A 25,225-nucleotide genomic window follows, 5' to 3' on the forward strand; every position below is an offset into this window, starting at 1 on the left:
ACAGTGTTTTTATGTTTGAAATTCTTAAGCTATCTCTAATTATAGTCGCAAAATTCATTAAAAAGTAGAAAACACCTTCATTTAGTGTTATGTATTACCATGATATACCAGTTTAAGTCTCAAATTCTGTTTTAATGGTCTTGTCTGTAGAATGAAGTCTGGAGCCTATTATATTTATTTCTAACAAGCATAAAAAAACTTTTGATTTTTATAAAACTTACTAAACCTTACTGGAGCTTCTTTCTATATATTTATTGTTATACACTTGACTGATAGCCGGCTCTACATTTTTGCAGGTTTAATTAGTTTGCATTTTGGTGTCTTAAAGTAATGCGAGGGACTAGACGCTAAACTAGATGCTAAATGGCCTCTGAAGGCAAGGAAATTGAACTGCTGAAGCATGTCAGTCTAGTAAAGCCAAATGAAGATTTTTGCACCTTGCCTGTGCACAGGAGAGAAAAAAAAAAAAAAGCTTAATGTCAATGTCATTTCAAAAATAACAGGAGCAGTGAAGTGCACCTAAACCGCTATACCCCACAGAATTTGACAGAGCTTTCAGACACACATTCAGTCTTGAGGATTGCAGAAAAATGAATGTGTTAGAGAGAGAGAGAGAGATTGGCGAGATCGCAAGAGTAATGATACTTTGGTCGCCTCAGACTGAGAGAAGATTGGGAGGAATCTCTGCAGTGCTGTGTAATAATCGCCCCTTGAGTCACACTGGCAATCACTGATGATTCAATATGAGGAGGGCAGTTATCTTTCCCCACCATTTAGTCTTTCACGTTTCCTTTCTTTCCTTCTTCCGCTTTCTATACTCTGCAATTTAGGCACGATGCCCCTTTCTCCTTTTTGCTCGTTCCCTGTCAGTCTCTTTCATTCCCTGTGATTCGGAAGCTAAAGTGCATTCCTACACTTGTCTAATGAAAGCAAAATTAATCCCATTATTTCAGTATGACACTCGCACACAGTACGCTCTTTGTCCACAAACTTCAAAACAGTCATTGTGAAAAGCTGTATGTGTGAAAGCGCTATCCTCAGAGGGACAGTGGATACTCAAAGCTAATTGTCAGCGTGGGAAGTCGGTGCCAAGCCGTTTAGGGTGGCAATATACCACAACTGCATGACAAATAACAAAAGGAAACAAAGAACCAGCTGACTTATACCAAGAGAATAAATAGTCTGTCAGCTGTGGCAGTGTTCACAATGGCTAATAACCCGGAATTTGTGGCATTTTGACATATGATGTGCAGCCAGTTAATGAGAGGTCATGTCCTCCATTAGTACACCAGTAGGTAGAGAAAAACTGCCAACTGCCAAACAATGTGGTCCCACTTGCCTAAATAGTACTATTTAAGCAGATACACAATCCAAACTTTAAATGCTAACTCCGCTAACCATGCGGTGCCATGTACAGTAGTAGCGTTAGGTTGGGTGAAAACAACAACAAATATTTTAACACCCTTTTTTAAACCGTGATGAAGCCACGATGCTGAGAGTCTAGCATAGTGTTGTTGGATTCCACAAGCTGTTACGTTTTGAAATGACTTCTCTTTGGTCGGATATCTTGGTGTCTTTTATGTCAAACCAAGAAAACACGGCACAGATCCTGGCAAGTACGCTCCCAGATGGATGGAGAAAAATCTGTCTACTAAATCATTTTAAATTCAGTATAATGAAACAGCTGAGCATGGACTATGCTGAAAAACACGCTGATTATCTGCAGCTCATCTCATCAAATTATCAAGGCGGCTGGCTGATTTGCATAACAGCCTTTAAGAGCTAATTAAGAACTTTTGCCTGCTCTATGTTTACTTTACCCGGTGTTTTTTTTTTTTACCTGTCACTGACTTTTGGCTCATGATCTTTCTCAAGAGAAATCCTAATTATAGCCACTTAAGAATAAAAGGTGATGCATCGTGCTACTTTTTGACAACTAAAACATAAGCAGGTGCTTTTAGAAGAATATATTTGTGCAGAATATGTCAAGTGCAAAACAGTCACTGTCTTCCAGTGTCTGTATTTCCAGGATACCCATATTATGCCTTACAAATGATTTGTAACCTAAAAATTACCACAGTCATTCCTCTCACCCACATTTCACCCTCCAACTCACATTCGCCGGTCACACTTTTGACTGATGTTGTTGTTTTGACAATTAGACATGCCCACCTTGGGTGACTTCTCTTCTTGCCCCACAGCTAAAGGTAAAGGTGTTTCTTCTCTTAAACCTTTCCTGGGCATAACTCCCTGAATGTGACCCCAAACTTTTACCCTCCTTCCATTTCCCATTTGATGTTTAGATGTTCTATTTTCTTTTCTCTGGCCAAATGATAAGTGACATTTCTGGGGCATTTCGAATGGGGCACCAACACGAGGAATGAGCGCGGCACTTTGGCAGTCTCCCAGTGGTCTAATACCCCCCCACCCCTAGCTAATACATGAAAAGATCTGAATCTATAAATACCTTAGGAATCAGTGACACTATACACACAATGACAAATCCCACCAGTTCAGATGAAACGCAGTTGGTGCATATTAACATGTCATGAAAGCCAGATGGAGGGACAGTTTAACATTTTTAAGACATAACTGTGTACCATCTGCAATCAACTAAAACAAGATGCACTGGCACCACTTTTTGGTTTTATGGGGGTCCTGCCAATTTCAGTGCTTTTTTTCTCATCAAGATAAAATATGCTGGTTGAATGAGCTATGATCTATCTGCTCTATACTCTATTGTGGCCTTCAAGCACCTGAAAAGGTTGATCAGATTTCAGGGGTTTTCTCATGCTACCCCTGCCTCCTTCCTGGCCATGCCCATGCAAATGATGTGGTTGCATCAGTATTAGGGTTTTTGCAGAGCATCAGGTTCTTTCTTAGTTTCGCCTCTGATATTATCTGCGTGTGTGTTAGTTGCAGGTGTAATAATTAACAGAGCCTTTCTGATGGTGCTCTGTGCCGCTGTGCTCGGGCTGTCTGCTCACTACTCAGAGGTATTAGGGCATTCCAGGCATGAGAATCCTTCAAATCAGTGTGCTGGATAAGAACAGACAGTTCAAAGCCACAATTTCGCTCCGTTTGCTTTGGCACAGATCAAGGAGGGCATGACAATGTGAATCACTTTCACACTGCAAAACCCTGTTTCCATTTCCCATTTGGCCGCTTATTACTTCTGGCAGTAAAACAGGCTAGTTAAAGGTGCTGGGCAAGAGGTGGGGGTTGTGAAGACCTATCCTGGGAGGCTGTCGTTTGGCAGGCAGCTTTGAGCGCGTGAGATGAAGGGAGGCTGCTCTGCCGCACTCACAGACCAGAATAAATGTGTCGGCCAGGCTTGAGAGGAGTTCCTCGAGCAGAAGGAACAGCCCCGCTCTCTGGGGACGGTTGGCAGCACAGGCTCTGGAGCTGCAACAGAGCAGGTGAAAGCCTCCCAGCAGCGCAGTCTAGACTAGCACACCTGCTCTCCTTTCATATAGAACTAATCCCCGTAATCTCTAAACAAATGTCTTTTAAAACTTTTAGTGCCACAGCAAAACTTTTCTCCTGTTGCTTTTCAGTAAAAGCTTAAATAAAACTCCACGTAAGAATAAATCTTTTCATCACTCTGGTATCTCCTGCACATCAAACATGCAGTGACTGTTTTTACTTAGATTTTTTCACCCAGGCTCCACCTTTGAAACGGAGACAAATACATGTTATGAATGTTACCCATAAGTTTCATACTGCTGGAACAGTGCCATCTAGTGACTCATCCCAGCATTACACAAAAGGGACTAAAGGTGTGATGCTGTCTGTCAATTTGATTATTTTGCATTTTTTAATGAGTAACAATCATTAAAACAAGTGTCAAAATAAAGGTGTAATTCACACTTAGTGTTGCGCCCTATGACAGAAGGTGTGTTTCAGTGGTGTTGGTCATCATGTGGAGATGGCTGCCTGTCTCATGGCTTGCATCACACATGCTGATATCAACTTGAATAATGGTCTCCTGTGTTTGTCTCTTGTTCTATTTTTTTTTACCTTTCCCTCACCCTCACTCCCCCTTACCCTTCCACTACATGTTTCGTCTGGCACTTGTTCCTGCGGCGCAACCTCACCCACCCCGTCACCCTGTGTGAAAACCTGCACCTCCTGGCCCGCGCACCTACTCTCCCTGACTCTCCCTGTGCCTCTGTGACCCTGCAGCAGTGAGCGACCTGTCCATGTCCAGCCTCTTCAGCTTCTTCCTTCTCCTCCTGTTCAGCATCACCTGACTAGAGAGCTACACACATCCGTCTGCCCCCTTATATAATCAGTCCCTCATTCTGTCCCTGTAAGGATCAGGCTGAGACCTTCACATCTCTGGTGTTTACTGCAAAATCTACTCTGAACACCAATCTGTGTGCATTTGTTGATGTGTGTGAGTGTGTGTGTTTGTGTGTGTGTGCGCACAAGCATGCGTGCACAGATGCACGGTTGACTGTAATGGTAAGGGAAGGTGCTGCAGGGGACAGTGCCCAGCCACAACCAATTTTTAAGTCTTTAATTTTTCATTATTTCCCCTTTGATCCCTGAAAACCTCATCTCTTTGCGTTCCTCCCCACCTTCCTGTCTTCTGTGTCCCTGCTCTTCCTGAAGACCTCGGGGACCAACAGCTTCAGTGGCAGTATTGAGCCATACCTCTCTGGTATCAAAACAGGCATTTTGTCAGGCCGAGTGCCCTCTCCTGCAGCAGCGTTTGCCCCTGGCCTGAGGAAGTACCCCCAGGAGGGGGCAATACCCTCCCTGACAGCCTCCCCCAGCCAAGCGAAGGCCCTGCTGGCAAGCCTGTCTGCTTCTGGCTTGAGCGCAGAGGCCCTGCTCCTCTCCTCTACCCTCCGTCATCACCGGCGTCTACGTGAGCAGCGAGCCTCCTCCTTGCCCTTGCCCAGCAGCGAGTCCTCCTCCCCTACTCCCACTGCTACCTCCTCCTCTTCCTCTTCACCCACCACCCCTGCTCCTTCCCTGTCTCCCTCTTCTCCCACTCCTTCGAATCCCCACACCCTCTCCTCTGTGGTTGTTAAGCCCGGCGGTCGTAGCCTTGATAGCTCCAGCCTCAACAACTGCAAGGAGGGTGGCAATGAGTCTGTGAATAAAGACCTCACCCCTGGCAACTCTCAGTGATGAAGATGAGGAAGAGGAACATGGGAGAATGCAAGCACCATCACCCAATGAAAAAACATTAAAAGAAAACCGCTTCATTATGGAAAAATCCAGCATTTTTTTTAGTTTCATATTTTCTTTCGCAACTTTTTCTTCTTTTTCCTCTCTACTTTTGGCCTCAGTCCAGTATGCGCAATCTTCATGTTTCCATGGCAAGAACTACTGACTGTAAACGGAGTCACAATCTTCTTCTTGGACAATTTTCCTAGTCTGATCTGGTTCCATAGTTCCTCTGCAGATCTCCCACACAGTCATACTGCCAGTTTCCCAGATAGAGAGTACACAAATGGGCCTCCCCCTCCCACAAGCTGCCTGTTATAAGCTGATGTGGTCTGGATGGATTTACCGGACGATACCAGTCTCATATTTACCCTCACTCAATGGGCTGTTAGTGGAGTAGATAATATTATCTAGACTGTGACTTTTATCATAGAAGATAGAGCTGCAATAATCACCAAGTGAGTCCAGTAGTTGTGTGTGTTCAGGATAATATTGCTCTCACTTACCTGCATCACCTGGCAGAATGTGAGTCTGCTCAGAAGAGAAAAAAAAAAAAAAAACATGCAGAAGATCAAGGTGATGATTGTGATTTCAAGCTGTTTTGTGTTAAAAGGACATTTGTGGCTCTTATTTTTTTTTGCATCACCTGTGTTTTAAACTCTGAACTGGTGCTATATTTTCCCCTCTGTTCGTACACACTGTGTAAAGAGTTTACATGATTGTCCTCACTCCCCGATCTTAAACCTGTGCTTTGTTTTAACTGTACATTCCACTGCACTGACAGTCTGCATTGATTTCATGTCACAATATTTAAATGTTTATATGCATCCCTACAAAAAGAAATCAGTGCATCTAAAATTAAGAACAATTACAGACAATTTTAAATTTCAATTTCATTTGAAGATGACAGTATATATTGACAAAAGCACATTGTAGGGAGCAGTCTTACAACAGCACATCTCTATTTAAAATATGAGGTAAGATTACCCAGACAGAAGGGAAAATACGTATGATGAATTGTGTACAAATGTTGAATTTCTGTATATGTGTATGAACTAGTTAATTATGACAATCAGGATGTTTCTGCAGTAGCATCTTACAGGTTGCTCTGGCATTGTGGCGCCTGACATCACAAACCTTCCCAAAGACTCGAGCACACACAGTGATGAATAATACATTACACATACACGTTCTGTCACACATGCACTTGTAAAGCCAAGCTGTTTGCAGAAGCACAGACTCTGCCAATTTTTTTTTTTTTTTTTGTTTCAGCAATCTTGTGTGATGCTTCATTTTTCAGTCACATCTGTTGCACCGCTGATTATGAGCACTACTGGTAAAATATGCCATATCAACCAGAACATGATTTTACCCTTTAAGGAATCTGATCTGCAGAATGATAGATTTTCCTTTGGGAGACTTGTTTCTTTTGAACTTCAAAGTTAATCTGCTGGGAAGCAGCTTCCAAAGTTTCAGCAATTTGCTGGCCTTATTGTAGAACATAATACCTTCTTTGAAAAAGAAAAAAAAAAAGAAACGCGTCTTCTCACTGCAGAGAGTTGATCACACTTCAACATCTATGACAGTGTCTCAACTCTGAGCAGTGTTTAAAAGAGAAAGAATGTTAACCAGCACATATTTAGAGACTTCAACTACAGTTTGACCCTTGAATGGACTGAGAGGAGAATTTATAAATATAAAGCGAGCACAGTTTCCTCTCAAACACATGACCCTTTCTTCTAATTTCGACTTTTTGAATCTGAAACTATGACAAGCACAATGCTACAAATGTTTCTTGCAGGCAAAAAAAAAAATCCCCCTCATACCTGCATTTTTAAAATAATGGACATTAGATTACCAATATTAACGTTGCCTCATTTGATTTTATTACCTGCATGTTGAAATAAGAAACATTTATGAATGTTAGGCCTTTGGTGTGCCTCAATGACAGTGGTTGAAATGATCTTTTAAAGCACATCAAAGGCCTGCCAGTGATTCCTTAAATGCGAACCCTGCACAAGGAACCATTTTGAAGCTCCCTGTCTTGTGTTGTTGCCTCAAGGCTGCTCACTGGGGAGGTGACGAGGGCGAACGGACAGTCATAGACAAAGTGATTTTTTTTTTTTTTTTTTTTTTTTTTTTTCAGTTGTTCACCAGAACGACTGTGTGAAATCGATTCTTTGTGGCATTGAGATTAAAACATGTGCAAAGGAGGCTCGTGTCAAAGAGTAGGCAGCTTGAGGAGAGGGGATTAGTTTGGGGACATGTGAAGGCTACTTTAATAAGGTCAGCTTTGACTTGCCTTGTCTCTGTCGAGAGTGCTTGTGATATAAAAGACTCATAGAGATGAGAGGAAGGGTTTGACAGAGAGAGAGCCGTTAAGCGGCTCTTCTTTCCCTGCCCCTTTCACTTTGCTTTGTCTTTGGGGTGGTGCATCTGTGAATTAAAAGCCACTCATTTGATGTTATCCCAGGACAAACGTTAATGGGCCTCTATTATGAACAATGTGTGCAATATGTAATTAGCACTCTGGCAATTTTACCAAGGCAGTGCTCTTTGCCTTTGAGATACTCCTGCCTGTTTGTCTGCAAGGATCTGTAACCATGTTTTTTCCCAGTGCCTCTAAGACTTTCCAGAAAATCCCCGGTTGATCTTGTATTACAGTATTAGATCAGCAACAATGACAGAAAAGCACGTTTACCCAAAGAAGAGGCTGCGAAATTTGGCATGTTCCCATTTTTCGCAGAAAAAAAAAAAAAGAAAAATCGCACTTGAAATGCAGAGTGTGTCAGGTTGCAGCAGTGGCATTTGACTAAACACTCCCCCAGCTCTAACAATGTGTAAAACTGCAGGCTCACAGCACAGCGAATTAAGCCTCACCCTGGGTGCTCTGTAGCTCTGCCAGGCAGGTTCAAGCCCTGGGTTTCATATTGAGTGAAGTCAAATGAAAGAAATTCACTTACTCATGCTGTTCCACACTCAAATCCATAACTCTCCGAGTTAAATTTGCTGCATTTGCGTCTGGTGAGCGTTGGGGAGGAAGTATTCATGCTTGGCTGCTTTCTCCAAGTTAAGTCTGAGATGAAACCCCCCAGAATCGCGTGACAGTGCTCTCTGGAATGATTTTTAAGACAAGTGTTAGTGGACTGTGATTTCAACATGGCTGGAGGCTTAGAGGGCATGTCGAAGACACTCACAGTGGATGCCCCTGGCAATCAGAAAAACTCATGCAAACTTGAAATCAAACATAGAAGAAATATACATATATAAATATATCTAAGTGAGATGTTTGTGTATGATATTATAATTGTGAAGAAAAGTGTGATATATATAGGCCTAGATTAAATTATATACTGTAAAATGTCATCATCTCTTCAGTTTTATATATTAGTGATCATTTTGTACAGATTTTTCTTTTTTAATTCATTGAGAGAGATATTACATTTCACACTGAGATTATTTATTCATATGCAGAACATTTTTATATTTGTTTAAAAATATCTGTATAGATAACAGTTAGCCTCTGTAATATACACTGAAGTTCATTTTTAAATTCTAGGATTTTCTTTATGAACACTTGGTCAGATTTTATGTAATTTTCATTTATGAAAAGCTTGTCCCTGAAAACGCTTGTCCAGCTCATCTGCACCTTTGCCTCCTTACGTGAAAGGTCACTTCAAGGTGTAAGAGGCTGGACCAGTGCCTGTGCTTAGGGGCTTATTTTGCTACTATCTTTTTTTATTTTGTTTTTTGGGGGGGGTTGTTTTCTGTACCTGTGGTCTGTTGTTTTTTTTTTTTGGTTTCACCCCATCCTGTATTTGTGATTCAGCTGGTATTAGTGCTGTTGGAGATGAGAAACACAGATATTGTGGTAACTACTGTGAAAGGTCAGTTTATGGGCCCAAAGGCTTCATATAGAGCCTTGCTGCTTTGACAAAAAATGAAGTTACATGGCTTTAATATTCCTCTGTGTCATGTTTGCATGTTAACAGGAATGGTAGCAATGTGAATGTGCAAAAGCATTCAGAGGCTCTTAATCATCACGACAGGTGGAAGTAAATCTTGTTGCTTATTCTACTCCAGTTGTTGAGTAGCTTTAAGTAGCAGTTAAGCTAAACCACGAAAGTTAAGTAAAACCACCAAGATGGAACAATAAGGGAACTGTGTGGAGTCGTATGGATTTAAAGTTTTAACTCTTTCTTTGTCATTGTATCTTTTTTTTATAATGAACCTACATTCTATAGTATGTACTGTATATGAGATTTTTACATGAATGTGTGGATGTTCAAAAATCTTGGCATCAAACGTAGAAAAACAAAATTGACTTGTAAATAGGCCGAGTCATTCCTAGCGAGTTCAACAAATTGTTATGTCCAAAAGAAAATGTTTTATTAATATGATTAACTATGATGATGGGTACAAAGGTATATACAAAAACAATGCATGTATAGTCTCAAGCAATCGCACGGTGCAGTCGAAAAAATGTTGTCTACATGTTTTCTCAAAAAAATGAGAAAGAGAGAAATAGGAGACAGTTCCATGTTAGAGGTTTACAAACACGAAGAATGAGACATTATTTTGGTATCTGTGACACAGGCATGTTCAGTCTTACTGTGACGTTATGTGGCAATGAAGATGATGATGATGATGATGTAGTGGCTGAGAGTATTGAATGTCCAGAAGGATTCAGAATGCTTGAACGCACCCCAACCAGAATAGTCACCAGTAATGGTGTACTCTTTCCACAGAGTGATTCTCCCATTTGTAGAGTAGTGTGATATAAGAACAAAAATAATACAGAAAATAGATCTATAATACAATGATATATAAATTTTAAAGCCTACTGATACTGGAGATACTAATTTATCAGTGTGGATGCCATGATATTCTGTGAGAAATGTGTGTGTTTTTCCTGTGAGAAGACAGTAGGCAGTTGAACCTGCCTTCTTTTGTACATAATTTGCTGTGATTGTGTGTCCAATAAAGTGCAGCTCTCTTGTACAGTCGTGGCGTCTGATCTTGCTTTATACTGACTCACTGTGTGTCGTCCTGTCAGGAAACGACTGCGTTTCTTTAGCATCAGAAAACGTGGATACAACCTAGATGTTGCATCCGACATCAGGTCAAAGCTCTCGTTTTGTAGAAAAATTAAAATTACAGGAACAATGGTTAAAAAACAGGCTTATTTTAAAATGTTCATGATTTTTTTTTTATTTCTCGATATGTAATAGGTAATAACAGTACAAGTTTGAAACATACAAATCCATGAGGACCTACAGAAAAATGTTCAGCAATGTTTGGAACCAAATTCATTTAATTAAAAAATACAAGTAATTCAAACTTAAGTCTATGTACAAAGCAAATTCATACTAAAATGTAGGCAAATACACACCATGTAGCTATTTTGAACAAGTACATGAACATGCACTTTGACATAGATTATATACAGAACATTTTGAAGCAGGTTCTTTTGTGTGTATGCCTGAGTGTGATTCCAGTTACATTTGCAAAATGTCTTGGTCCAGAAATGGCTCAAGTCTCCTGGCGCTGAGCTGGCCGTCGACCATCTGTCCGCCTGTATGGTGTGTTCCTCAAATCTGAGGCAGAGGAAAGACAGGCATAATGAGATGAAGGTAGAATTTCAACAGCACGTACATGTTGAAATATCCCTGTGTGACTCCTCCAGGAGGCATTATGTTACTGTACCTGTGATGATGTCCTCCAAAGCACCGTCCTTCCCCTCACGTACTTGGGGTTTCACCTGCCTTTTCTTCAGCTCTGCTATCAGGTCCATCTGAGGCATCTTGGGCATCATAGGCCCCTAGAAAAAGTTAAAAATAAAATGAAATATATGATCATTTATGCTGAATTGAGTATTTCTGAGAAAACTGCATCTTTAAAATAACAAAAATACATTAAAACAGATTAACAGTCAATACAAATTTCTGAAATATAATTTCATATCATTGGACCTTAAATTTCTTACCTTTTGTGCTCCAGCCTTGTTAGGAGATGGAGAGTCTCTTACATCGTTGGCCTGACTCTCCATTTTCTTTTTCTGCTGAATCTCTTCCTCTGCTTTCTGTGTTCAATCAAGGACAAAAAGAATTAACTTGCAATGCAACACATCGTAATTGATAAATATCAGAAACCTACCACACATCCTCACCTTATAGGCCTTTATGAAGCGTCCAAACATCGGGAAAAACATTGAAGGCTGTGTGGTTTTCGAGTTCTCTCCAAAATACTCCACCACAGAGCAGTAAGCCTCCTGGAGGGAGCCAGACAGAGCGAGAGAACAACATGAAGCGTACGTGTAAATGCATATGATGAGGTGGGTTTCCAATTGTGTGAAAGTGTTACATGAATTATAGGCTAACCTGTGCTGTCTTGCTGTCTTTGATCAAAGAATCCAGCTGTTCACTGTTTTTTTTGATGAATTCCTTCAACACTGGGCTGTCATCCTGCACCAGGAACTCCTTTTTGGTCATCTCCATTCCTCGTTCTAATGAGCGGATATCTTGAAGAATACCGTCCAGAGACACTGGCGAAGAAACAGAAATTAGTTTATTACCATTCCTGATTTATATAACCAGTTACAAAACTGGATAGGCTGACTGTTTGTGTGAATGTACCAAGTGCTGCCTTGTCCACAAAGTGTAGCTCAGTGTGGAAGTTAGCCAAGTCGGCATATTTTTCCAGGATGATGTTGGTGATGAAGTGAAGCAGAGTCTGTGAGCGGTCAGTGGACTTGGTCTCCAACAGCTGAAAAGTAAAGACAGTGACATAGCTGATTAGTTTAATTAAGTTTTCTTGCAGTGAAAAAGTAAATGTACGAACAAAAGCTACTTACAAGGTCCAGACTCTGCAGCCGAAAACCGTAAGCTGAGCCCCTCTTACTGCTGTTCATATAGTTGCCAAAGGCGAGAACAATCTAAAGGGGAACATATGAGATGATTTATGCAAAAACACACATTTGGAAGCTACATCAATGTGTTGTATTCTCTTTTACATACTTCTAAGATCTTTTTCAATTTGGTTGAAGACTTGATGGACATGGACGCAGCAATGATTGAGTTCAGTTGCTGTGGATGAAATAAAAAACAAACTCAATACATCTGTTGAGGAAAGTTATTTCCAATTCTCTTCTAGTCCAAAATATAATGAACTTTATACACTGACCGGCTGCAGACGTTTCACAGTCTCCGGGAAGTTGCCCATGAAAGTGAGAGTGTTAATTCGCTGGCTCAGACGAGGAATCTTCCCAAAGCGTAAAATAAATTGGTCTTCATCAGTCAGATCATCGAGCGGACGGCCATCCTTCTCGTAGTTAAGCAGCAGCTTCATCTCAAAATCTGATGGTATGAAGGGCTCGAGCAATTCAAGGAAGTCTATGGACAAAGACTCCTGGTCATACCTGCACAAAATAGTAGTAACAGTTAGTGTAGGAGAGGAAGGGTACTGGAAGGGCAGGATGAGTCTGTTTATGAGGAAGATAGTTCAAACAGGTCATACGTCTCTATGGCGGTGCAGATTTTAGATGGGCTCATTCCCCCCTTGCGTAGAGTGATAGCCAGATTCTTTGCCTTGTTGGGGTCAATCAGGGACGTCTTGCTGGGGGCCTTCTGAACCTTCTTCTTCATAGCCGACAGGTCTGTAGGATTACCCTGGGCCTTAGTCTTAAAGTGCTCCTCAAACATCTCCATGTTCAACTCCTGAGGACGGAACAAGAGGCAGAGATAGGAAGCAGAGAAGGTGATGATTTTTTTTTTTTTTAAAAACTCACATAAAACTGCAGTTATCTGTCAGATCATCCTGTACAGTGTATGTGGAAAATCTGCACTTCTTACCTCTAAGACCTGCTCATCATCCAGGTCATTAAAGACGGTGCCTTTCACCTGGTTTGGTTTTAAAGCCTGCCAGTTAAGCAACGGCATCCTGAACTTGGTCTGAATGGTCTTCTTACCCTTAAGCCCTGTGAAACATGCCGTGATGCAGAGGAAGAGAGTCAGGAAGAGAGTGAGGAAAAGAAGAGGAATGATCAAACAGGTTAGATATTTACTGTTCCATCCCTTCTAATTTATGACAGTTTTCAGTATTTTTCAAATCCTACTGTCAAGCGTTTACCTTTGAGACAACGTCCTTACCAGATTGAGTGTTTGGTGCTCCAGGAGGGGGTGGGGGTCCACCACCAGGTGGGGGAGGTGGGGGCGGGGGTCCAGCACCAGGTGGGGGAGGAGGAGGTGGTGGGCCTCCTCCAGGAGCAGGAGGAGGTGGTGGAGGAGGAGGGGGCACAGCACTACCTCCAGCAATGGGTGGAGGTGGAGGTGGAGGAGGCGGTGGAGGAGAGGCACCTGGACCACCAGGAGGGGGAGGGGGAGGAGGAGGAGGGGGCGGAACGGCAGAGTCAGAGACGCTAGATGCTGGGGAGGGAGAATCACTGACAGAGTCTGGAGTGCTGGGCTGGGCGGCTGGGGCTGGGACTTGAACATATTCGACCACTTTGACAGGCACAACCTGGATGTCCAGACCTCCCGAGGCACTGCGTCCCAGTCGGATCAGCCCCTTGTCCTGCAACTCCTGGATCTTCTGCTCCAGCTCTGAAGTCGTCTGTGGGGTGGAGGTGCTCAGACGCTCCCTATCCTTCTCCCTCTCCCTGTCCAGCTCCCGCTCCCTTTCTCTTTGCTGCAAGCCACTAACCTGGGAACAGGACTCTCGCAGACTTTCCTATAAGATACAAACACACATATAGACACACAACTTATCACCACAAAGAGCATATAGAATCTTTCTTCAGGCTTTACATGTGTACATATGTTAAACACATATATGCTTAAAAATGCAAGTTTATTCAGGTTTATTTGATAAGTACAATGAGGATTATTAAAAGTATCATTAAAGTGAACTGCCACTCGTGACCTTATTCTACCTAATAACTGTGAAGATGGCACACCTTACTTGGCTAATTAATCGTATTAAACATTGTACATGTAATGGAGCAGCACTTACTTTGAGCAGCTCAGTCTCCTTGGTGGCCTGCATGAGCTGAGTCTCGAGTTCGGATATTCTCTCTGTGGCCTGACTGTTAATTTCCTGAAGCCGGGCACTCAGCTGCAACACAACATGTAGACAACGTTACTTTAATATCACCTTATACAATACTTTCCAACATCAAAGTCTCCTTTTATTCACCATGATTCCTCTTTTTCTTTATTTTTGCGACTTACCTGTGTGTTATGCTCTTGCAGTTCATCCACATGCTCCAGCACCCCTCCTCTGTTCTCAGCATCCTCCAGCAGTGCTCCTACATCTAAGACATTGTCCAGGTAGGCCTGTATCTGGACCTGCAGCTTCTCGCTCTCTGTTTGCTTCAGGCTCTAACACACAAAACACATATAGTAATGAGCTACGACATGCAGTTTAAGTTATAATATGTATGATAAGTATCCATGGCATGTTTAAAGTGATAATGTACATAGGCACATAGTATACCAATGCAAATCCTTCTGTACTATAATCATTAAAAGGAAATTGTTTTGTCAAATTCATTCATTCATTCATTCAATCTTTATTTATACTCAAGAGACCCTCATTTACATTGAGTCAATTACAAAAACAAAGAAAAGGAAAACAACAACAAAGAAATACACTAACAGAGAAAAGGCAATACCACAATTAGCTCATAAAAAGCCATTAAAACATACCGATTAGGGAAGATAATTTGATAGATTAAGATAAAATAAGATAATTCAGTTATGTAAAACAATTGCAAGTAGAGGATAGGAGGTTAAAGATCAAGTTTCTTAAGTGTCTAAAAGGTATGAGTGTATTCATTTTGAGGAGGTGCTGTATTTTGTTCCAGGAATCAAAAGCAGTCTTTCCAAGTTCAGACCTGACTCGTGGAACATGAAGCAAGAGCCAGTCAGTAGAGAGGGTCTGATAGAGCCCATCTGAGTAACAAAGCAGTTCTGAAAGGTAATATGGTAATTTTCCAATAAGGGCTTTTATGGATAAAAAGGTACCAGTGAGTATCATGTCTCCCTTGGAGAGGAGACCACCCAACCTTATCATATAAAATACAAGGATGTGTTTCATAGACATCACCAGTAATAAATCTCAAGGCAGAGTGATAGACAGTGTTCAGAGGTTTAAGAGTGGAGGAGGATGTGTGTCTATAAATCACATCACTTTAGTCCAAAACTGCCTCACCAAATTTCAGTGTGAGTTTTTCATTGATCCAGACGCCAAGATATTTATATTCTGTGACTCTCAATCATAAATCTGTTCATAGTAGAAATATTAAGGTCATCATAGTCTATAGCTCTGACTCTGGAAAATAGCATGAACTTTGTTTTATCAGCATTCAGTACAAGTCTTAGGTCTTTGAGAGCACCTTGCAGAACACTAAAGGAACGCTGTTTTTCAACTGCTGTCGATGTACAGAATCAGCAACATAATACAGTACTGTGTCATCCGCATACAGATGGGTATGACAGTTTGTCAAAGGTGAAACAATATTGTTGATGTAAATAGTGAAAAGAACTGGACCTGAAATTGAACCCTGTGGAACACCTTTTGTTATTGATAATAACTCAGAACGATAGCCTCCCAATTTAACAGATTGTTGTCTCTTTGATAGGTAGTTCCTGAACCAATTACATGCATTAATATCAAATCCAATATTATGTAGCCTCTGCAAGAGGAGGCAATGGTCTAAAGTATCAGATGCTTTGGTTAAATCAACAAAAAGTGCTGCACAGTGCTTTTTTTTAATCCAAAGCTGATACAATGTTATTTAGGACCAAAGTAACAGCAGTTACAGTACTATACCCCACTCTAAAACCAGGCTGAAATGGGTTCAAGATGGAAGTTTTGGACAGAAATACCTTCAATTGAGCATTAACTAGAGATTCAAGGACTTCTGGCAGCTACAAAATGTTTACTAAAAGCTAAACTAATCTCTTTATGGTCAGACAATAAACAATCATTGACCTTGACCTTGTAGGAACTGAGGGAAAGTTGTTATTTTATTGGAATTTACAGAGTTGAGTAATAGCTAAAGATTAATCAGGAAAATACTCAGATCTGTCTTTCCTCACCATGGATGTACATCTGTTTCTAAGTTGTCTGAAAGCAGTCCAAGGGGAATAATTTCTTTCACTTTGTTTTTTCATTTTTCACATGACTCATTGAAAAAGGATAGATGTTGATTATATTTGATCTTTTTTTTTTTTGTTTGTTTTTTTTTTGTTTTTCCAGTGGACTACACTGATCCCTAACCCAAAACTACATATCAAAAAATCCAACTCACCTCCAAATACTTGTCTAATCCGAGGTGTGTGAACTCATACTGTAGATGGACACGGAAGTTCATGTTCTCCACTGAATGGACCACGATGTTTATGAACTGCATGCATGCCACCTGGACACAGACACAAGGACAGTTAGATCTCAAATACATCCACAGTTTCTTGGAATATTTGTTGAATAGTCATCCTGTGGTATAGGTAAACATTTGTGGACCCACCATGAAGTCAATGTTGCTGTCATCATTGATGAAGTACTCCATCAACTTCTCAAAGCGGTTCCTTTCTTTGCTCACCTGAGGAAAAAAAAAAAAAAAAAACCTGATCTGGATGTGCACAGGGATATGCATTATAACTCTTCCCCACACGGGGGCGTAAGGGGGCATAAAAGCAAAATGAGTCTTTTTCTGAAAGGTCACATATATCATGACATGCAGTAGCTTATCTCAGTCAACATAAGTAGGATGTATTTCTTAATCTTGCATTGTACTTCCACTTAAAAGTACCAGTATAAACACATGTGTGACTGTTCTACATGTGCTAAAAACCCCACAGTGCTTGTGTCAGTCACAAGATGAGTAATCAAAGAAAGGAAGTCATGAACAATGGCGTGACTGAATGAGCAACAGTCAAGGTCAAATGAGGCCATTGTATTATGGGGAAATTAATAATACAAAATTCATTAACCTCTTTGAAGTTATCAAAAGCAGAGAGAATGATGTCATGTCCTCCCCTGACAAGACACACTGCAGCCAGCAACTCCAACACAAGGGCTTTGGTCCTGTCGCAGCAGAGGAGGGGTTAGATATGGATGCAGGCAGACAGATAACACATGTGTTCTCTCACATACAAAGGCACTCACCTGGGATTCTTGCTGTTGAGACTGAGGGTGATCGCATTCACACAGCGTGGGTGAGTCATCACCAGGTTAAAACCAGACTGAAAGCAGAAGGAAAACATAAACAGCTGCCCCCAAAAGTTGCAGGAACTGTGTTTGTGTTTAAGAGAGGAAACCACATTGCAGAATATTAAATATTAAATAACACTGTTGTGTTTTTCATCCAACAAGCAGAGCACTCAACAAACAGCAATGGACACAAGTGGAATTACATATATCACCGGCAAACATTTCTTACTTTGAGAACACATTTTATGACAGAATATGAACTGTTTCTGCACTGTAAGGGAAGCAGAGTATATTGAGACTCTACCTGGTAGTTCATGATGGCCCGCAGGCACATGATGCACACATGTACATCATCTCTCTGGCTGGATGAGTGGGACTTTTTATGCATCTTGTTTCCCAGAGTGTTGCTTATTCTGTAAAGTGATAACAAGTGTATGGACACATGAACAAATACTTAAAGAGAAGGAGAGCTGTGTCCAAATGGTTTGAAGTCGAGGGACCAGAACTGACATGCAAATAGGATTTGTGCACCCTTAGCAGCGGGCCAATTATAACAAGACTTCAGGCAGTGTTTTGGACACTCACTGTGTCTGTGTGACAAGTGAAATGTTGCATCAGGTGAGAGAAATAAATAAAATGCTCAACTAAAGAGCAAAGGAAATGAATGAATGAGAATATGAGAAATGTGAGGTATCCGTCATGGTTGGTAAATCAGCTTCAAGAGGAACTTCTGTCTAGCAATAAAAAAGCCATGAAATTTAATGAGATGGGCAGCAAAAAACACTGTGTTATACACTTAATATCCCCAATACTGAACCAAACCAAAAGGCACATTGATTCAGTTAAAAAGACATTTAGTTGTTTCATATTTTACAGAGACAAAAATCTTCTGCAATTGGTTAATCAACCAGGGTTGTTAATATTTATGAGAGCATTCGAAACCTAAATATGCAAATCATTTCACGAAAAAACAGATAAGGTTTAGTTTGAGACAGCTCAGCCCTTCTGAGAAAATGTCATCTGGTCATCCATATGCCACTATCACACCAACTCCCTTCATGATTCTATTTTCTGATTATATGTGCAACTAGATACGCTGAAAGTTCCTCTTTAATAAAAATCCGATCATATAATTTGTAGAACATCTCAGGGTTTGAGACTCTGTTTCTTTCACATCCTTAGCTTCTTACCTTACAGTCAGCGCTCGAGCAGCTCTGGTCATCCCATGCGAGTGGGAGCTGCTGGAGCTCTTGGTCAAGTCTTCCATTGACCTCTCTGCTGGCTTTCCTTTGTCTGATGCGAGGCTGCCATTTTCAACACTCTCCACATCAAACCTTCACAGTTTAGAGATACAAAATAAGCATCTGTGATGATAAATTACTTCATTGTCTTGCACCATCAGTTTCTGAGAGAGTTTTCACAGCCTGCCGGTACTCACGAGACGTCACACTGTGCATGGGACAGGTATTCCACCAAGATATCCAAACCTTTGTTATCATCATTGAGAAACTCTTGTGCCCATCTACAAAAAGACCCAAAGTAAAAAAAAGTGTAAAATTAACAGAGCACAGGCAGAAAACAGTCAAAGAATAATATTTTATAATTATGAGCCACAGATTCTGCGCTCAGATTGGTGCTTAGTGAACTCCAACTGACCACTAATCATTATAATTGTTAACTTTATCTATCTTAATGAATGCTTCCACAAAGAGTTTTAGACAGAATGTGCTAAAATATGACAAATTATAAGATGAAATATTTGAAAATTAATAAAAGGGCCCCGACAAAAAGCTATAATAAATCACATTACACAAATAATCAATAAACATCAGGTAGGAAAGTTAAAGTTAACATGCTCACCCAATGTGATTGGTGCGAAGGGAAATCTCCAAATCTTTAAGGACCTGGGTGGCTTCTTGGATCCGTTTCTTCTGCTAAAGAAGCAGTAGAGGTGACAGTCAAGACACCACTGTGCAGGTATAAAAACTAAAGATGCGTCAAATATGAAAAGAAGATGATGCTTCACACTGACCCTGCGAGTCACCCCTCCTTGATCTTGGTAGAAGCTCTTGATCTTAGTCAGGTAGGTGGATGGGGGGCTCTTTACTTGGAAACGCTCCTGGGAGAGAAGGGATCACAGAGAGCTGAGTGAAAATGAGCTTTTTACAGTAATTTTATCAACAACCGCAAAAGATGTCTGGACACACATTCACCAGAGTGCAGCATCTGAAGCTATAATTGCTCGCACTGGTAAACACAACAGACACAAACCGCTCTCTGTTTCCATGCCGACGCCTTTATCACTTGCCACCACAGAAACTGTGCTGCAAGGTTTATACACTGCACTCTGCTCTTTACCACATATCCACTCTTGGTGTTTATGCACTGCGTGTCAACTCACTGTCTTAGTGAAGCCGCTGGTGCAAGAAGTTTGCTATGTTTGATGTCATCTATGTTGAGGTGTAATTGTGGAAGTAACTTGTTGTCAATCTTTCAATGTGTGGATAGAAAAAAAAAAGCTCTTACCTGATCACAGACTAGCTCCCACTTCTTTTCGTTATCGTAATTACTCAAAAGCTTCAGTTTATCTGGGGGCAGATTCATGTAGCTCTGGAAGAGAGTGAGAACAAGTCAGTTCATCATAACAACTGCACGGTAATTTAGCACGCAAATTTTACATTTTGTGATTTCTTCACCCTGCCTGCTTATGCAACCATTTTCAAATTTATAAAACCACAGGTGCACTTTCAGTGTAAAACGGAAGGGTGTACACTGAGTGCCGGATGACTCAGTGTTTACATGTGTATGTATTGATGGTTGTCAGGTTACATGTACGTCAGAGAAAGTAAAATTTTACACTAGTTTTGCACTACAATACAACCTGTACAAAAGATGTTTGTCCTCATCATCCTCATTTAAGAAAACCCACTCCACTTCCCAATTTTATTTATTTCTTTGTTTATTTACTTATTTATTTATATGACCAGATTTAAAATATGATCTGTGTCAGCTGTTTATATATAGACATGATTAGATCATTATTTAGATGCCTTCCTGTCAGAAACTGTGTATAATATGTCTATAATCTTCCCAACCTCATGGAGAAGTTTCACATAAATCAAGAACCCCCACCCCCACCTCCACAACATTTCAGTAACGTTGACTCAACCATATACAGAGTTGACATATTGGTGCCTAAAAAGTGCCGTTTCAATTTGAGTTATCACCCCCAGTCTACAGTGAAATGTCTGACATTTAGATGACAGAAGAACTGAAAGGTTTAATGAATGACTGTGACACGAATGTCCAAGTCACCAGACCTCATCCCAAATTAACTTTTATGACAAAACCAAATAAGGGAGTTTGTGTAGAAAAAAAGGACAGTTTTAAAGGGCAAGATGCCTGAACAGATCTAAAGAATTGGAGAGTTGCAAAGCCTGTCTTTGGTCAGTGATTAATTACATTTCTCTTTTTGCACAATTCTCTTTTAGTTTCACAACACTGCATCAATCTACACCAACCCCATCACTTGTTATGCACCTGACCCAAGACTCCAGACACAATAATGACTTACTAGACTAGACATTTCAGTTGAAACTGGGTGGTGATCTAGAATATACCAGTTTGTACATTCAAACGGTGCCTAGTAGTTTCTTTTCCACACCCCAAAAAAAAAGAGAAGCAAAATCGAAAATGCCCCGCTGTTTTGCCGGGGAGTTGGCGGTTTGTTTCTGGCAGGGTAAAGGGAGGGGTCTCACTGTGGGTTTTGTGGCAAAATACTTACATCAAAACACTTTTTAATGACACATATAAGCGTTTGTGTGCCTGAACGTACACACACAACAAGTATAAATTCCCCCAAGTTTAGAAACTGTGCAGAAAAGAAGAAGAAGGCCCACTTCTCATTTCCTCGTAGATTTAGTTACACACACTTAAGGAAGGTACAGAATGGCGTCTCTCTAAAGTTTACTTAGGAAGTATTTTGCTGAAAGAGGAAGTGAGGTCATTCTCTCTTTTATTGCCTCCTTTGTTAATTTTTCCGAGTGAGCAAAATATGTCACACAGACATTGTGAAATGGTTAACCCTAAAGCCACACAACGTCTTCATGCTTTGTTGTATCTTCAAGTATGACGACATTGGAATTCTAACAAGACATTTTGTCAACTTATGTGAAATAATCATATGTGAATTTTAAAATAAATATCAGTATAATGCATAAATAAATAAAGTTACATATAATAATATAGGCCGCGCTTCACCTGTGCCTTGAATAAAACAAGTAAACTGGTTTCAAGTGAAAAAAAAAAGATTCCTTAGATACATAGTTTGACTTTCCAACGTGAGTTTTTGCTCATCTCTTTACACATCCACAGAGTACCTGGATGCTGTTCATCCAGAGGCAAAAGAAAAGATTTTGGCCCATCACTTAACACATGATGTCACACATATGTGGAGCATCATAAGAAGAAAAATAAAAAATATTTTGGGGAGCAGAGACCAAAACTTTAACCATTATGGTGTAAAACTTTTTTTTCTATTTCTTAAAATTATGTTTACACACATATACAGATGGGTGACAAATTAAAAGAAAAACCGGTACGGGTCTGAATGCTTGATCCCTACAGTGAGGGGATCTGATGGCTCCGTTATGCTGTGGGGGGCATTTTGCTGGCATGGTTTGGGTCCACTTGTCCCCTTAGAGGGAAGGATCACTGCAAATCAATACAAAGTTGTTTAGAGTGATCACCTTTATCTTATGATGAAACATTTCCATCCTGATGGGAGTGGTCTCTTCCAGGATGACAATGCCCCAATTCACAGGGCATGAGAGGTCACTGAATGGTTTGATGAGTATGAAAATGATGTGAATCATATGCTATTGCCTTCACAGTCACCAGATCTCAACATAATTGAGCACCTATGGGAGATTTTGGACCGACGTGTTAGGCAGCGTTCTCCACCACCATCATCAAAACACCAAATGAGGGAATATCTTTTGGAAGAATGGTGTCGGGGCAGCTGAGGCTCAGGGGGTAGAGCGGGTTGTCTACTAATCAGAAGATCAGCGGTTCAATTCCCGGCTCCTCCAGTCCACATGTGGAAGTGTCCTTGGGCAAGATACTGAACCCCAAATTGCTCCTGATGGCTGTGTGCATGTGTGTGAATGATTAGATTTCCTCTGATGTGCAGGTTGGGACCTTGCATGGTAGCCCCTGCAATAAGTGTGTGAAAGGGTGAATGTGACTTGTAGTGTAAAAAGTTTTTTGAGTGGTCGGAAGACTAGAAAGGTGCAACACAAGTACAATCCATTTACCATTTGTTCATCCCTCCAGAAGAGTTCAGAGACTTGTACAATCTATGCCAAGGTGCATTGAAGCTGTTCTGGCAGCATGTGGTGACCCAACACCTTACTAAGACACTTGGTTTTTCCTTTAATTTGTCACCCGTCTGTATATACATATAGCCATGGACAACTATATACTGTAAATAAAGCATTACTAATAAACATGCACAAACAGAGAGGGGAAAAAACAAAAAAGGGGGAAAAAGTAGTCAAGAAGTTTCTTTTTTAAAAAAAGGTAGAAAACTTGAGACAACCCGTACAGGTTGACAAAGTCAAACTCCTTATTGATGTTAATGGACACACTGCAGGCTGCTGTGTGTCAGCATGACATCTCTTCTGTTCACTTTTGAAGCTTTTGATGTTTATTAACATAGACCTGCCCAAGAAATTCAAATCAGAGCTTTAAACTGAGTTATATCTTTGTATCTTTCATTTGATATTTGTTTGTTTTTTTCTGCTACAAATATATAGCAAAACTAATCAAAGATACAGTTGCTTTACTGTCCCTTGTTTTGATGTCGTATGGTTTTATTATGTCCCAAACACTTTAAATATTCATCATGAGATTTTATGTTTTCCAAGGTCTTGTAAGACTGTTGAAAGAATGGTGAAACAGTTGCTTTCCGGTCTTATGGTCTCTCTCATGTAAATGTGTTTCTCAACTTCCCCTTGGGGCCAGCTGCCCATGCATGCACTAATCACCCTGTTCCTAGCCTGCCATTTTCAAATCACACAGTAAGGGAAATAAGTACTGATCAGTCTGAACACTTGTTAATGGCACTGGTTTATTTGTGATAAACCAGTAATTTGCTGTTAACCTTTGTGGTATTATTACTGGACAAAATGGACAGGTCAAATGATGCTTTGCTAGATCAAATTTGAAGCAGATACTTTGCAACATCAACATCAGACACATCAAGTCTGTATACAGCTTAAATTGTTTTTAGCAGCACACATTAGACAGAGTGTAACTGCTCAAAACAAGACTCAAAACACTTGCAACTTATAAAAACTTTAAATTCTCTGATAAATTAGTGTGATTTGTTTTTTTCTGTGCCTCTGAATCATATGTATCTGCATAGTTCTCCCAGCCTTTTCATATATATCTAAAAATCTAACTGGCATTATTACACTGGAAATACAGCAAATGCATAATATCTGTGTTTTCATGTGTAGTAAGGGTGTTGCCTTCCCTTCTCCTGTGCAGCCACTCACCAGCACCACGTTGAAGCGTGCCTCCAGCTCCTCCTCTGGAGGCATGGGCAGTTTGGGGGGAGCCGGCTGCTTCTTCTGCAAGGCTGGTGTGGGGTCACTCATACCTGTAGCTGCCCCAACTGAGTTCCTGGCCTCTCGCCCCTCAGCCGGTTCCTGCTCCAAGCCCCCTGCAGCCGCATTCCCCATCACTAATCTCCACAAGTAATCCAGGAGGAAAGCTTTACACAAACACTATTTTTGCTGAAAAATCAGTGTATTCCACAGAGTGACAAAAGGCGCTCACTCCAAATGACAAGATCAAGCAGGCCTATATCAAACTGAGTCTTTGGGCCTTCAGCGAGAGGAACATCAAGCCACTTGTTTACTGCATCCGTCTTGGTCCTGAGGACAGGGTGGATGATGAAAGAAGGTAGTTCGTCCTCATGTCTGTCTTCTCTTCAACCTGTCCCTCTCTGTCTACAAGTATCTTTGAGGATAAGGCAACAAGCCTTGATTGGGCTTGTTAGGGCACCAAGAAAGTAGCACCTATCTATTTCTCACTCACTATTCTCTACGCTAGTTGATCGAAAACTCCTCTGGTGAGTTTGGTATAGGACTGCGTGTGAGAGGAAGGAGAGGGGAGTGTGTGACACATTCTAACACAGACAGAAACCGCAGAAGCATCAAAAGCAGAAGCAGCAGAGTAACTTCCTGTGTATGACAGCAGCAGAACATAGGGGTGGAGGATATGGTAACCGTTAGGCACATCATAAAGTCAGAGGGTGGTTGATGAATTGAAGATAAGGTAGTGCAGGAATTACAAAAAGCACAATGTCCAAAGATGAGTAACCAAATGCTAACCAGGCAGGTGAAGATGTAAAATTAACCAGCAATTAACCAGACACTTTCTCCCACTTTACCATGAATCCACCTGTACTACATGGCAGACAGTCATTCTCTTGATGCCAGCTAAACCTGCATGGGTCAGGGGTTACATCAGGATTACATTTTTTTTGGTCATTTCCCTTCACCTGAGTCCAGATTGTTTGTGGCACTCAGGTAAAGGGGGATCCAGTGTGACAAGGTAGTGATGATTGTCCAACAGCGACCCTCTGTGCTTGAAGCCAATTACTGCATAAATCGCTGCTGCATTCGCGTGTCCCCGGAAACTTATCATTAACCTTCAGAAAACATAGCTACGAGATTTTGAGGCTAAATGAGAACGGTGGACACGGACCCTGTAATACAATTTGGTTCAATCTATTAATATGTATGTATGATAATAAATATAT

At 40.8% G+C, this 25,225-nt stretch overlaps 3 protein-coding genes across 14 annotated transcripts in view; 2 read left to right on the forward strand and 1 right to left on the reverse strand.

Annotated features, from left to right (window-relative positions):
• Positions 1–10,187, forward strand: part of si:ch211-278a6.1 (SRC kinase signaling inhibitor 1) — a 109,300-nt gene extending 99,113 nt beyond the window's left edge. For 10 of the 11 annotated variants that reach the window (XM_044331822.1, XM_044331831.1, XM_044331832.1 and 7 more), the window contains one exon: positions 4,186–10,187. In XM_044331822.1, the coding sequence (XP_044187757.1) occupies positions 4,186–4,191 (6 nt within the window). In that variant the 3' untranslated portion in view covers positions 4,192–10,187. The remainder of the gene's footprint in view (positions 1–4,185) is intronic. The other variant, XM_044331825.1, reaches the window with a different exon arrangement.
• LOC122966993 (putative protein TPRXL) lies at positions 4,394–5,142 on the forward strand. The gene is made up of 2 exons (XM_044331342.1): positions 4,394–4,399; positions 4,618–5,142. The coding sequence occupies exons 1-2, from the start codon at positions 4,394–4,396 to the stop codon at positions 5,140–5,142; spliced, it is 531 nt and encodes a 176-aa protein (XP_044187277.1).
• A 295-nt stretch (positions 10,188–10,482) lies between the features above and the next one.
• Positions 10,483–24,972, reverse strand: fmnl1a (formin-like 1a). Of its 2 annotated transcripts, none has more exons than XM_044331836.1 (25): positions 23,955–24,972; positions 19,921–20,004; positions 19,427–19,513; positions 19,255–19,325; positions 18,833–18,916; positions 18,585–18,728; positions 17,699–17,807; positions 17,350–17,426; positions 17,175–17,268; positions 16,709–16,783; positions 16,493–16,603; positions 14,409–14,558; positions 14,191–14,292; positions 13,329–13,908; positions 13,032–13,156; positions 12,697–12,896; positions 12,364–12,598; positions 12,198–12,266; positions 12,035–12,115; positions 11,817–11,946; positions 11,562–11,725; positions 11,351–11,452; positions 11,168–11,263; positions 10,888–11,002; positions 10,483–10,778 (listed from the first exon to the last, which is right to left on the reverse strand). In XM_044331836.1, the coding sequence occupies exons 1-25, from the start codon at positions 24,138–24,140 to the stop codon at positions 10,714–10,716; spliced, it is 3,336 nt and encodes a 1,111-aa protein (XP_044187771.1). In that variant the 5' UTR covers positions 24,141–24,972; the 3' UTR covers positions 10,483–10,713. The 2 variants fall into 2 exon arrangements, with proteins under 2 accessions (XP_044187771.1, XP_044187769.1); XM_044331834.1 differs by having other exon boundaries at positions 19,255–19,328; positions 23,955–24,970.
• Between the last annotated feature and the right edge of the window lie 253 nt (positions 24,973–25,225).

The sequence above is a fragment of the Thunnus albacares genome, chromosome 17 (genome assembly GCF_914725855.1).
Source record: "Thunnus albacares chromosome 17, fThuAlb1.1, whole genome shotgun sequence".
Classification (NCBI taxonomy): Eukaryota; Metazoa; Chordata; class Actinopteri; order Scombriformes; family Scombridae; genus Thunnus; species Thunnus albacares.